Consider the following 14531-nt stretch of genomic DNA (forward strand, 5'->3'; position numbering starts at 1 on the left):
TTACTGAATTTAGTCTTCTCTTTCCATGTGGCCAGATAGACATTGCCTCAACCTTAAATAGCAAGCAACTTTGTCATTTGCACCTTCAATTCATTGCTGCCCTGTTTTTCAGGCATTCTGACTTCACATGCTATTGATTTCAAATTAAATTCTTAAGAAAATGCACTACGCTGTTAATAATAAATTAGATGAAAATGGATAAAAAGTAATGAATTTGAGATTGTGTTTCTCCTGATTTGTTAAGCAGCCTTCACCCATACTTGTGTTTTCCACTTATGGGAGTAAGTAATAAAATGGAGTTGAATCAGATATGTTAAATAGGCATTCACTTACCTAGAACCCATTTTGTATAGTCTTGGCATCTATTCAGTAACTTTCTGTTAGGTTCCCCAATAAATAATATTAATAAATAAAAATATCATATCGAAGATAAGCCTAAACAAGAAAAAAAGCAGAGAAAGAAGATAGTTAAGTCATTCACTTAGAATTTTTAATACTCAAATTGGAAAAAGTCATAGAAAACATTGGGAACCTAGAATACTGCTACTGCTGTCATGCTACTTCTTTATATTTGCAATAAGTGCCTAAGAATGCAAGTTCTGTCCAACATGTGATCCTAAAATGTCTACTTTTTTACAATTAATATTTTCATATTTACAGGCTTTCTTTTTCCATCTTGAGAGATCTCAGGAGTAAGACATTTTCTGATGCTTATTAGTATATGTTAAGATTAGGCTAATGAATATCAAATACTCTTACTAGTCAACTGCCTCTCTAGCCTACATGGTCAACAATCCCTGCGTGTTGGAGCTGAAAGGTGCTAAGAAGCCATAGTTTAAATTCTGTATAATCCAGGCAAGCTAATTCTTCCCTGCTTTGGGTAATGCTGGCATACAACCCAAGGGCACATTAAAAAGCCTCTTAGAATTTAAAATAGTATTAATTGCTACAAGAATAATGACTGACTGTGTATTATTCACTAGGGATATCTTCAGTGGCCAGATGAGTCCTGTCCAATTGCTGTCATCTTGTTTTTGCAAAGCTTTAAATTTATTTTTTAGATTTGGAAATGGCCATTTAAAATTATCTGGATAGCCCTCTCAATTTTCAGATAAAGAAATTAAAATCCCAGAGAGATTATGAGTTACCTAAAATCACAGAACGAATTAGCAACAGAAGCAACACTAGAAACTTTATCTCCTAGCTCCTGTTATTATGAAGAAGCCTATTACTTGTAATCTTTTAAAAATTAAGTAAAATATGATTAATTTAACCTAACCAACCAATTCATTCATTGGGCATAAGACTGTGGGCAGCTATAAAGAAAAATTTAGAGCAAGTCAAAACCAATTGCAGAACCAACATTTTTTAAAAGACTTTTGTAATGCAAATGTGAGTGAACTGTCCTATAATGACTCTCAAAGACCAAGACTCAAGCCAAAATCTTTGTTCTCCCAAAACAAAATTCCAGATTTCAATGAATTGAAATTTCTTGGTTAAAAAAGAAAGAATAATTTTTGTTTAACTCTCTAAGTCTATTTTTGCTTTATAAATCTGCCTTCTTAAAGAGTGTTAGAACTAGTAAAATATCTAGATAATTGTCCTTCAGCCTTATTTAAACAAACAAACAAAAAACAAGGGTTTGTATTAACGTTGCATATTAAAAAAATATTTCCCTTATCAAAAGAATTAGACTGCTTTCTCTAGTAGTCTGTGAACCAGCACAGTCCCAATAAACAGAAGCCTTTTAAAATGGATCTGATTTCAAATGGGCCACTATACATATTTTTCAGTGCTCGCCAGGCAAAAAGAAAGCACAATTTTATATGTACTGTAAATCTAATCCATTGACTGCCTTTAACTCCATTCACTCAAATATCCTACATTTGATTTAGAGTTCTCCCCACTCACTCTCTTCCCAAATGGCAGGGAAGGCAGGTGGAAAATAAGTTTAGTCTTCAGTCATCATCTGTTCATACTAGTGTCCCCTGAAATGCACATCATCCCTTTTGGCCCACAGTTGCTATCGTCTCACCATATTGGCGTCTACCTTGGCCCTCCTGCCAGAAGTACTTTGACCTATGCTGACATGTGCAGCTATTTGGTCATCTCAGGTACAAGACCTCCTCAGGCCTCTCACGGCCATCTTCTTCTGTTCTTGGCCACATATAAATAACATTCTCTGCTCCCCACACCATACAGGGTACTTGGAGGACTCAGAAAGACATTCTTAATCCCACTGTCCTAGACATCTCATGCAGAGATTTTTACCCTATATACTTTATGTGGACTTCTCAATGAGGACTTTAGTCTCCCTAGGCATCATCTTTGTGCCCAGATCCCCAAACTTATTTGGGAGCATTAGTGTTTCTATCCACCCTAAGAAAGACTCCAGGACAGGCCAGGCATGGTGGCTCATGCCTGTAATTCCAGCACTTTGGGAGGCTGGGGCAGGCAGATCACCTGAGGTCAGGAGTTCAAGATCAGCCTGGCCAACATGGTGAAACTCCGTCTCTACTAAAAATACAAAGATTAGCCAGGTGTGGTGGTGCATGCCTGTGATCCCAGCTACTTGGGAGGCTGAGGCAGGAGAATCACTTGAACCTGGCAGGTGGAGGTTGCCGTGAGCCGAGATCATGACACTGTACTCCAACCTGGGTGACAGAGTGAGACTCTGTCTCAAAAAAAAAAAAAAAAAAGGAAAAGAGAAAGACTCAAGGGTAGGATGAGGGGCAAGGGGCTCTTTTCAGAGATTGCTGTCAGTGTCTAACAGTCCTGCTTCTGTTTTTCTTCTTCTTTTCCCTTTTCCCAACTTGAGGATCTTTATCCCCTTTCATGGGAAAAACTCTTTGTTACATTATTATTATTTTAAATCTGTTCTTTATAGCATAAATTTTATGACTTAAGTCCTTTATAACAAACCTTGGTTTTTAACTCAAAGATAGACTTTTGATATTTAAAAGTCAGGCTTTTGTGTTTAAAAAACATGATTTTGAAACTGAAAACATATTTTTTTCAAACTGTTACCCCCACCATGAGTTTCGTTGGACTATTTTGAAATTCAAAAGCCAAGGAAAAGTCTATTTTGAAAAATCGAAAGTATAGAACAGATATATCTCGTTGCATAAAAAGAAATACTGTAAAGGAAAAAACACACTGATTAACATAATTGCATATTATGATTCATATGCTATTTAATAAGTATTATTCAAGATAACTGAAATCACAACTTTTTTCCACTATTTAAGATAGTCTTTGTTTATTTTGCTTTTTTATTGTGTTAGGAAAAACATATTTTACTTATAGGGATCATATGCTCTATAAATGTGTATACTTTAATTAAACCCAGGTCACCAACTATCCCATTTTCTGGTTTCCTCATCTTTAGAAACATTTTGCATTAGTGACTTCTAAGATAAGTACAATAGTTTTCAAAGTTGGAAGTACAACCCATGATCCTTATATCTCTCCGTTATCAAATCCTGCAAAAGTTGGATTTTTATCTCTTAGAGAAGATACTCTTTTTCTCTGTGACAACATATACTATTTCTTCATAAAATGTTTAAGCTTGTTTCAAAAAAAGTAACATCTTTTGAAGTTGTTTCTTTGTTGTTATTGTTAAACTGAATCTTTAGCACAATTTGTCTTCAAAATTGAATGATTTAACATCCCATTTTAGTGGGATTATCCTGTTTGTGAGAACTTCTGATGATTTCTGAGAAATGTGTCTGGTAATGACAACATGATTCCTTTTCTTATTTGTGAACCAAGTCACTCTTTTCCACGTTTTCTTCTTTAAATACTTTTAGAATGTCATCAGAACAATGGCATGATTTGCAAGAGCAAAGTTCCTAACTATCCTGGCAGACCCAGTACTGCTGAATCAATTATGATTTAAAACATCTCACACATGGAAAAACAAACAGTTCCGTGGGAAATAAATATCTTTTCATTGAATCACAAGTATGCTCTTCTCTGTTCTTCCAGAGAAGCACATTTTAGGCCATCAGTTCATGTTCCTCTTACCACACTGTAAGTGCCTTGCAAGGAGGAACTTTGCCTTTGTCTTCCAAGCACATGACAGAGTCCCTGATACATGATACTCAATAAATGTTTACTGAATTAAGTAAATATGTAGCATTTTCAAAAGGAGATCAAGGTCCTTCCTGAAAGTAGGGACATTTATTAAATAATCTATTCAGGTCCCTTTTAGAAGTACAATTTAAATTCTTAAATCATATAATTGAGAGCTACGAGGAAATTACTAGATGATCTTGTCAAAGTTTCTCATTTTCAGATGAAGAAGCTGACTCCCAGGAAAATTAAATGGCAATCCCAATGATATAGAACTAATTCGTGCTAGTTCTTGCTGCAGCATCCAGGTCTCAGTGTTCTTTTCTATGGCTTCAGTTTAAGTAAGTTTATTACAGTCAATTGACAACTGTGCTTTCCATCTTTAGGGTAATAAGGGGAAAAAAGGAGCTCCTGGTCCTTCTGGGAAACCTGGGATTCCTGTAAGTAACAGCCTCTTTCATCTTTCTTGCTTTTCTAAATGGAACTGGCAACTTTAGCAAGCAGAAAAGTTTGGGGCCAATTGTGTCATCATGTTGGATAAATCAGATTGTCTTTAAAAAAAATTAAACACATGCTGGAACACAGAGGGAACAAAATATGACCATTAACTCAAAACCAAACTTGCTGTTTAAATATAAGTCCCTGCAGTTCAAGGATGCTGTTTTCCTGGTTATGAAGCCCTCCCGGTGGACTCATGCTTCTGACGGTGAACCACTGAAAAACAGAGAACTTAGAATCGTAACAAAATGAATGGTGACAAAGGCCAGAGATCTTCAAGCATAATTAAAATGACATGAGCTAGATTTTAGAGGACTCAGTCTCTCATTCTCTAGACAAATAAAAAGTCTTAGGGAAAAAAAGTTTAATCTTTTCATCACAAAGATTAACTTTTACCTCACCATCAGTTTCCTCTCCTGGCTAGGCAGATAAGTGTTGACGGGCTCTTTAGCAAAGATTTCTACTGGTGTCCCCTAGCCAAGGATTAGATTCCTGCTTTGGGTGACCTGTATTGGCTTGAAACAAAATAGAGAAAATGAATGTAAATTATAAGCACATTCAGATCAGATATCCTTGCATATGAAATTCAGTTGCCCAAGTGTAGAAACAAAATGTTCAGACCTTACTTCAGTCATATAATTATCTGATTCAAAGTGGCAGCTAAATAGCCATAATTTATTTCTTGGGAAAATAACACAATACAAGGTTTGGCAGATGAGAAATGATAGCCTCTATCCTAAGCTGACAAGTGCATATAGCTGATCTTTTCTCCACAATTATATAAAATATTGGTTGACACAATGAGAAATACCAGAGAATTACACTAAGGCCCAAAAAGTTACACAGTAAATTGCTGATTAGCTTGGCATTTTTGTTTGGGGAAGTTTTAAAGGCTTTTAAACTTTTAAAGTTATCTGTTGAATCCAAATAGTAAATCATTAAGGAATCCAGGAAACAGGAAAATTTGTCCTAGAACAGAATATAAAAATGTAAACTTATCCAGCTCAATAAATAAAAAAGTATTTGTCATCTTAACATCTTTTCAGCATCTCTACAATCCAAATAATTTTTAATTATCAAGGGACTTCAAGGCCTACTTGGGCCAAAAGGCATACAAGGATACCATGGAGCAGATGGCATTTCAGGGAACCCTGGAAAAATCGGGCCACCGGGAAAACAGGGACTTCCTGTGAGTAGTATGGATATCTCTTTGCTCATTATTTCTTATGCATGTGGCTCCTTGCTAGACCATAGATATTTTGGCTCTCTATTTTAGCTTTGGCATTGGCTCAGATTAAGCCAATTCATTTCTCTAATAGCTATTATGCAGTTGTATTTAGGATTTCCAGGAACTGTCAATAGGTACATTCTCTTCAGTATTTTATATCTAATAACTCATAGTATTAATAATTCAAGCCATTTTAAAAATGTAAAAGCTGTTAAAGAAGAACTATAAAGAAGCAAAAACTTAAGGACTACACAACCTGGCTGTACTTTGAGTTCATCAAATGTTTTAAGCCACCTTTGGAACATTTAGGTCTTGGCAGTAACTCGAGGTAGGTTCTGTGAAAAATCATCTTCCCTTTACTTTTATAGCCTCAGTATTTTATAAGAATTGTGTGAATATTTTCTCTGTATTCATCTAATTCATTCATTGCAATAGGTCCATCAGCTGTCTCTCTTCCGATGTATAATTCTTCATGCTATATATTAACTACATTTTAATTACCAGAAGAACTTTTGGTAGAATAGCAAATCCATGTCTATAATATGTGTCTACCCTTGTGAGGACAGTCACAGCTAGCTCGAACTGATCCCCTAAGGAGTATTGCTGTGTTGGTAGCTCAGTGTTGGCCTCTACTTTTGGCAGGTTTAGCAGTCACCAGGGGTGGTAGCCAAATCAGCCTTGGTGAAGAAAAGTCCACATTGTTGGATTTGTGCCGGTGCGCCCGTTGAGCAACCACCATGATTATTATGGGAAAAAAGTAATGCAATAGTGTAGATTTCCTCTTATTTTTATGCAGATTTCTATCTTACTTATTTGATTAGAAATTTAAAAATCACGTTTTTGTCTTTGCTTAACCATTTTCCTGCTTTCCTTCCCTAATGTCATCTTAATTGAGACATTTTTACCTCAGGTTGTTTTTACTTTAAACATTAGAAGAATTAACCACACACTTTTAAGAATACAGTAAAACTTACCTTTTTAAATTTCTGCTATTTGGATATGGTTATCTATTGATTTGTTGTTCTTTTCTTAGGTAATAAGTCAATTCTAATGTTTATTCAAATCTAGTATGGTGCTATACCTAAACTTAAATACAAATTAATATTCTTTTTCACTACAATGAGTTATCTCTTTTGTTTAAAAAAATGAATTGATAACTTAACCAATATAATTATGTCACTAATAAATATCTAGTCAGATTCTCTGAAAATATGAAGACTGTTAAGAAGTCTTAACATGGTTTCTATTTGTTTTGGAAGAAACATATGAGAGCCTCACGGCATCAGGTTACAGCCTCCAAAACTTTAACAGCGAGGCTGGTTTTTAATTAAAATAAATATTGTATAGACTTTTGCTAGTAGTATCAGTCTGGTTAAAAGAGACTCATTTGAGATCCCAGTCTTAAAGGGAGCTCATGCACTGGGCCTCCATCTTCATGCTAATCTCCGGACTCACCATGTGATAGTCTTATAATGAGATTGTGAAATTTTAAAAATACAACAGTAAAACCCTTTGAATTGGTTTGAGAGTCTGTATTTTTGTGGATTAAGTTTTACTGGGAAATATTGTAGTGAATCTTTTCCTGTTGCTTTGAATAAGATTTTTGAGAATTCAAACAAGGAAAACCACATGTGAAAATATGTCATATTTGTTGCTGCTATACACAAGTATAATCATGGAGGTGGGGTGGATGGGCCCAATAGCTTATAAGGCTAAATAATGAATTGTAAAAGTACTAGTAGTAGCAAATGAATTTATTTAATAATATATTAGTAGTAATTAACTTATTAATAAGACCAGGAAATCATTTGTTCTCAGGCTAAAATACTACTAATCTAGATATTAGTTCCCTATGTGGATAATAGAAACCAGCATCCTATATATGAGTTTAAGAAAAATTTCAGATGTTCAGCTTATGAGATACTCATCAGGACATTAGTGACATATCAAAGTCATTAATTACTTTTTACTCAGGTCATTTACTGGTTCATTATGACAAACAACTTCTTTCTAGCAATATGTAATACCTAGAGATCCCTCAGGAAGCACAGAAAATTTCAAGGAGTGAAAACATTGATATGGATTATAAAATTATGGACCATTTTCTCTTGAGATCAGATATTATGTAAATCTGAATTGCCTGCTTACATATTTTGCCTGTGCTTTCTGGACCTGCTAGGGCCCAGTTTCAATATATGCCATTTTTATTTAGGAAAATTGCAATGTGGCACTGATTATCTGTTGCTTCTTTCTAGCAAGAAAATAGACATTTTCTAACAACTCTACATTTTTCTTCAATATCGAGGTAATATTTAAAGGATAGTAATTTAATGGCTAAGAGAAAGCCAATACAAAAAATACTGAGTTAACACAAATAAAATGTCGATTCCATTCAACGCCACTCTAAACCTTATTCCTAGAATCTGTCATGCTAGTTTTATTTGCTGTGTGGGCAAAGGCTCATGCCTGAAATCGAAACACTGGCTCTATCTAGAATACACAAGAATGAAGGGGTCTTAAGGCCAGATGACGAGGCTATTTGCATTCTGTAACCCAATTAGGACTTTGGGATATCAGCCAAGTCTGACTGGTTTTAAACAAAAATCTTCTCTGGCTAACCTAAGCAGAAAACAAATTATAAGATAGAGACTGGGTTGCTTACAGAATCAGCTAAAAAGCTCGAAATCCAGGGTCAGAAAACAGTCTGAAATTAAGGATTTCTTGCAACAGAACACCCCAAGCAAAGAGTAGTCTAGTTGGGATGCCACCAATGACGTTGGCACCAGTCAACATGGCCACCGTTGGACTCTCAGTGCCAATGCTACTGCACTATGAATAATTTCTAAACTGTCATGCATCTTCATGCCACTTTTTCAAGATTCAAAGACCTGAATGAGATTGTCTAGTAATTTGACCTAAGTCACCTGCCAGAGTCCTGGATGCCAAAGGAGGCAAAAAAAAACGTCTTTCAGCTTTGGCTTCTTTTTTTTTTTTTCTTTAAGGTTTTCCACTCCCTCTGTCTTTTACCTTAGGTACACAGTTGTTGGGATAATCATATTAATGAATTTATGGCATATTATCATCCTTCAGTTTTTGCATGGACCTTCTCTTAGGCTGACTTATTTTTATCCCCACTCTCATTCCCCTCCCCCTAAAGTAGCCACTATTTTATGTGTTTTAATGTGTATTCTTATCTGTATGCTCTTCCAGAAATATACTACAGGTTTTTATGCATATCTTTAATTATGGAAATGATATTAGACCATGCATCTTTTTTTTTTCACTTAGCACTGGGATTTAAAGATACATTCATATTGCTATAGGTATATCAGCTCTCTCTCTTCTGATATATAATTCGTGCTGTGTATCAACTACATTTTTAACTACAAGAAGAACTTTTGGTAGAATAGCAAATCTATGTCTAGAATAGGTATCTACCCCTTTGAGAACAATTGCAGCTATTATAGCTCCAACTCATCTCCCAGGGAGCATTGCCTTGTTGGGAGCTCAGTGTTGGCCTCTACTTTTGGCAGGTTTGGCAGTCACCAGGGGTGGTAGCCAGATCAACCTTGGTGAAGAGAAGTCCATATTGTTGGATTTGTGTTAGTGGGCCCATTGAGCAACCACTATGATTAGTATGGAAAAATGTTGACTGATATCCACTAAAGGTCCATCTTGTTTACCTGATTATTGAGAGCCTACTCTATAGAGGATGCTGTCTGTTAAGTATCTACATGGAATATAATTAACTCTATATTGATTCCATTTTGAGAAGTTCATCTAAATTTATCTTCCTCGGACCTTCTTATCATTAGCCTTTCAAACCCGTTATTTCCGAGTGCCTGACCAGCTGGCCAAACTCTTAGCCAGTGCTCTCTGAATTAGTGTAGATCCGTATCTCAAGCCATCTCTCCTTCTAACTATATGTATTGCCTCAAGTTCTACCTACTGGAAAGAGTTCACTTTACTAACATCTTTCAAGCTCTAATGCAGCCTGAAGCTGTACACTCCTGGCTGATGTTGACAATCCATGCAGATCTATCCAAAAATCAGGCCTGAGGTTTTTCCTCCTCCATTAACTGGTAAAGGGAATTCTCTAGGAAAGCTGAAGGAGCAATGGCAAATCAATGGGAACAGGTGTCATGGAAATCTGAATTGCTTGCTTACACATTTTGTCTGTGCTTTCTAGACCTGCTGAGGCCCAGTTTCAATACATGCCATTTTGATTTAAGAATAGAATGCTGCAGTATACATTCAATTTTACAGTTCAGTGAATTCGATTATTACCCAGTTCATAATGGGCAAAACAGAGAACAGAGAGCATAGCCATTTGACATTCCAGGTTCAGTCATTCAGTTTCAATCAGAGCAAGCTCATAGCTGTATTCCAAATGGTAAATTGCATTTGACAGAGAGGGCATGGCCTGTCTCCAAAATCTTACAGATATAAGCAGGGTTTCTCTTATGGGAGATTACCAAAGGGTTCATGTGGCATCTCTACCAGCTACAGAGCCTTCTGATATAATTAGAGTTTCTCAGTCATGAGGTCCAATTATTAATAACATTGAAACTTACATCCTGAATCTGCTGCAGAGCCTTTTCTTACTTCAGGATCCACTCAAAACTGGCAACCTGGCAAAATACTTGAATAGACATTTCTCCAAAGAAGATTTACAAATGACCAGTAATCCCATGGAAGGATGTATAACATCACTACCGTTAGGGAAATGCAAATCAAAAACAAAATGAGATATCACGTCACACATGTTAGGATGCTATTATAAAACAAACATAAACAAACAAACAAAAACAGAAAATAACAAGTGTTAGCAAGATGGTGGAGAATTTAGAGCACAAGCACATTGCTGTTGGGAAGGTAAATGACACAATGCTGTAAAAACCAGTATGGTAGTTCCTCAGAAAATTAAACATTGAATTACCATATAATCCAGCAAGTCCACTTCTGGGTATATATGCAAAAGAACTGACAGCAGGAATGTAAAAGATTTTTTTAAATAGATTTTATTGTATAAATTTAAGATCTACAATAAGAAGTCATGGGATACATATAGATAGTAAAAAGATTACTAGAGTGAAGCAAATTAACGTATTCATCATTAAAGGTATTTTTACACCAATGTTCATAGCACCATTATGCATAATAGTTAGTAGAAACAACCCAAATGTCTATCAGTGATTGAATGAATAAACAAAATGTGACATTGGAATATTTTTTGAGTATATTGGAATAATTGACAATGGAATATTTTTCAGCCTTAAAAAGGAATGAAAGTCTGATACACTATAACCTGGATGAGACTTGAAGGACATTATGCTAAATGTAACAAACCAGACACAAAAGGATGAATATTGTGATCTCACTTATATGAAAGACCTATGATTCTGGCAAACCCCAAAACTGTGGCTCAGCCAGGGAGGGTTATTGTCTTCCAAGAAGACAGGAAATAATTCAGGAGGGAGCTGACACAGTAAAGTGAAGGCAAAGAGTATTAGGGTGTTCTTGCACTGCTATAAAGAAATACCTGAGACTGAGTGATTTATAAAGAACAGAGGTTTAATTGGCTTACAGTTCTTCAAGCTTTACAGGAAGCATGGTGCTGGAATCTATTCAGCTTTTAAGGAGGCTAGAAGGTGAAGCGGGGACAGACACATCACACGGTGAAAGCAGTAACAAGCAAGAGAGAGAAAGAGTGAGAGTGGAGGGGGTGTTGCCATGTACATTTAAATAACCACATCTTGTGAGAACTCACTATCATAAAGACAGCACCAAGCCATGAGGGATTCACCCCCATGATCCAAACAACTCCCCCAGCCCCCACCTCCTGCATTGGGGATTACAATTCAACATGAGATTTGGGCAGGGACAAATATCCAAACTATGTCACAAAGCAAGTTTATCAGAGCAACAGAGTATAGGAAAATGGCTGCTCCACAGATAGAGCAGAGCTACCCCATAGGCAGAGTAGCCCTCATAGATTGCTGGCTAGCTATATTTATAGCTACTACTTAATTTTATGCTAAATAAGGGGCAGGTTATTTGTGAATTTTCTAGAAAAGGGATGGGGCATTCCAGGAACCAAGGAAGGGTTCCCCTCCCCTCTTAAACCATATAGGGTAACTTCCAACCATTGCCATGACATTTTTAAAATGTCATGGTGCTGGTAGGAGTGTCTTTTAGCATGCTAATATATTATACTTAGTGTATAATGAGCAATGAGGGCAACTAGAGGTCACTTTTTTCACTATTTTGGTTTTAGCTGTATTTGGTCAGTTTCTTTACTGCACCCTATTTTAACCAGATCCTGTTTTGATCAGCAGGGTCATAGCCAGTGCTTGGAAAACAAGTGCTGCTGACCTCCTACCTCACCTAGAATAATCAAATTCAGAGAGACAGAAAGTAGAATGGGGCTGCCAGGGTTTGGTGGAAGGGGATAATGGAGAGTTATTGTTTAATGGGTATAGAGTTTCAGTTAAAGAAGATACAAATTCTGTAGATAAATGGTAGTGACAGCTGTACAATAATGTAAATGTACTAATGCCACTGAAATGCATACTTAAAAATGGTTAAAATGATTATATATATTTTATATATATTATAAATATATATTATATATAATATATAATATAAATATATTTTATATATATTATATATAATATATATAATATAAATATATTTTATATATATTATATATAATATATATAATATAAATATATTTTATATATATTATATATATAAAATGTATATTATATATAATATATTTTATATATATTATATATATAATATATATAATATATTTTATATATATTATATATATATATATATAATATAAATATATAATATATTATATATATATATATAATATATATAATATATTATATTATATATATATATATATATTATATATATATATATAATATATATATTATATATATTATATATAAATATATTATATATAATATAAATTTTATATATATATATATTTTATATATATTATATATAAAATATATATATTATATATTATATATATTATATATAATATATAATATATATATATATATAATATATATATTATATATAAAATATATTTATATTATATAATATAAATTATATATATATATAATATATATGTATCTCCATAATTTAAAAAAACAGCAACCTTACAGGTTACTAAGAAAATGGATTGGAGCAGAACACCCAGATCTGATATAAGTTGACTCCAAAGTCCACAGAGGCTCACCAGAACTGTGCCCCTTTTATTGTGATGGTCAGTCAGTGCAAAGTAGAACAATTTATCTCTACTTCGGAGGAGGTATCCTGATGTGCCCCCAAACTATTATTCCTGGAACTTCACCCATGAAACTGCCTTTTCAAAATTATGACAGTCAGAGAAATCTGACATAATTGACTCCATCTTGCTTCTGACCTCCAAGTTGTCCTTGATCATTCCTGGGCAAAGGCCAAGCTAACTTTGGGAAGAATTTAGTTTATAGTTTAACTTGAAAGCAAGAATGACAATAGTCCCACCTTAAAATTAACCCCTTCCTTGCTCAGGGAATGAAAACTGCCTTGTAAGACTAATTAAAGCCCACAAGAATAGGATTATGGGAGACACCTGAACTCTACTAACATGTAGGTTTAGTTTCTCTAATTCCTTGCTGCTCAGGAGTCATGTGGCCAGAGACTACAAGATAGGTATAGTTTCTATAAGCCCTACTGCTCAGGAGTTATATGGCCAGAGGTCACAAGATTTGCAACTTGCCCAGTTGCTTCTATAGATAACATCACTGTTGTAGAACCTAAGATTGGGTTTTTTGAGATATCTTTCTGACTGACTCCACCAGACTCATGAATCATGACTCAACTTATCCTGTGACCCCATCCAGAGGGAGACTCAGCACACAAGGACAGTTTTCCACACCCCGATGATTTCGTCCCCAACCAATCAGCAGCACTCATTCCCTAGCTGCCTGCTCACCAAATTGTCCATAAAAACCCTAGTTTTAAGCCTTCAGGGAGACTGATTTGAATGATAACTCCAGTTCTCCCATGTGGGCCAGCCTTGCGTCAATTAAACTCTACTGCAATGCTGCAGTCTTAATGAATTTATTTTTGTCTGTGCAACAGGCAGGGAGAATCCATCTGGTGATTACACCCATTTATCAAGCCCCTGAAATTTTAAATTCTACCCTCTGGTACACCTTTAGGGTGCTTGTTCTTTTCTACTCTCCAAGTCCAATTTAATGGACTTGAATGATATTTTGTGAGATATCCAGAATATAAAGATATCTGCTCAGTCTAGTCTGTTTTATGACAGAGAAGCAAATTGAGTTGACGTAGCATTGAGGTAAGACAGGGAAGGGATACTGCTTTTCCTGCCACATGAAGGCAAGAAAACTGCTTCCAATTATCTTTACTGATAAGAATGTGGATAGGAAATATTTTTGCTAGGTCAGTAGCTGCTGTTGCCAGTGGCTATATTGTTTAGTAAAGATACCATATCAGAACCTGCAGCTGTAATTGGCATCATCCCCCAACCCATTAAGTTTGTAATACACTGCCAGTTTCTTCAGGTTTATTTGTTGTTTGCTCTAGCCAAACACATGAGTAAAACGGATATGGAATGTAGTAGGAATCACTACCCCTGTATCTTTCAGGCCTTTATGGCAATAATATGTACAATTTTCCACAGGGCTGGAAGTAATATGTACAG

General features: G+C 35.2%; 1 protein-coding gene across 1 annotated transcript in view; it reads left to right on the forward strand.

Moving 5' to 3' along the window:
* COL24A1 (collagen type XXIV alpha 1 chain) overlaps positions 1-14531 on the forward strand; it is a 400658-nt gene that overhangs the window by 315688 nt on the left and 70439 nt on the right. The window contains exons 47-48 of the mRNA XM_030823656.1: positions 4461-4514; positions 5654-5761. Of these exons, the coding sequence (XP_030679516.1) occupies positions 4461-4514; positions 5654-5761 (162 nt within the window). The remainder of the gene's footprint in view (positions 1-4460; positions 4515-5653; positions 5762-14531) is intronic.

This window comes from Nomascus leucogenys, chromosome 12 (genome assembly GCF_006542625.1).
Source record: "Nomascus leucogenys isolate Asia chromosome 12, Asia_NLE_v1, whole genome shotgun sequence".
Classification (NCBI taxonomy): Eukaryota; Metazoa; Chordata; class Mammalia; order Primates; family Hylobatidae; genus Nomascus; species Nomascus leucogenys.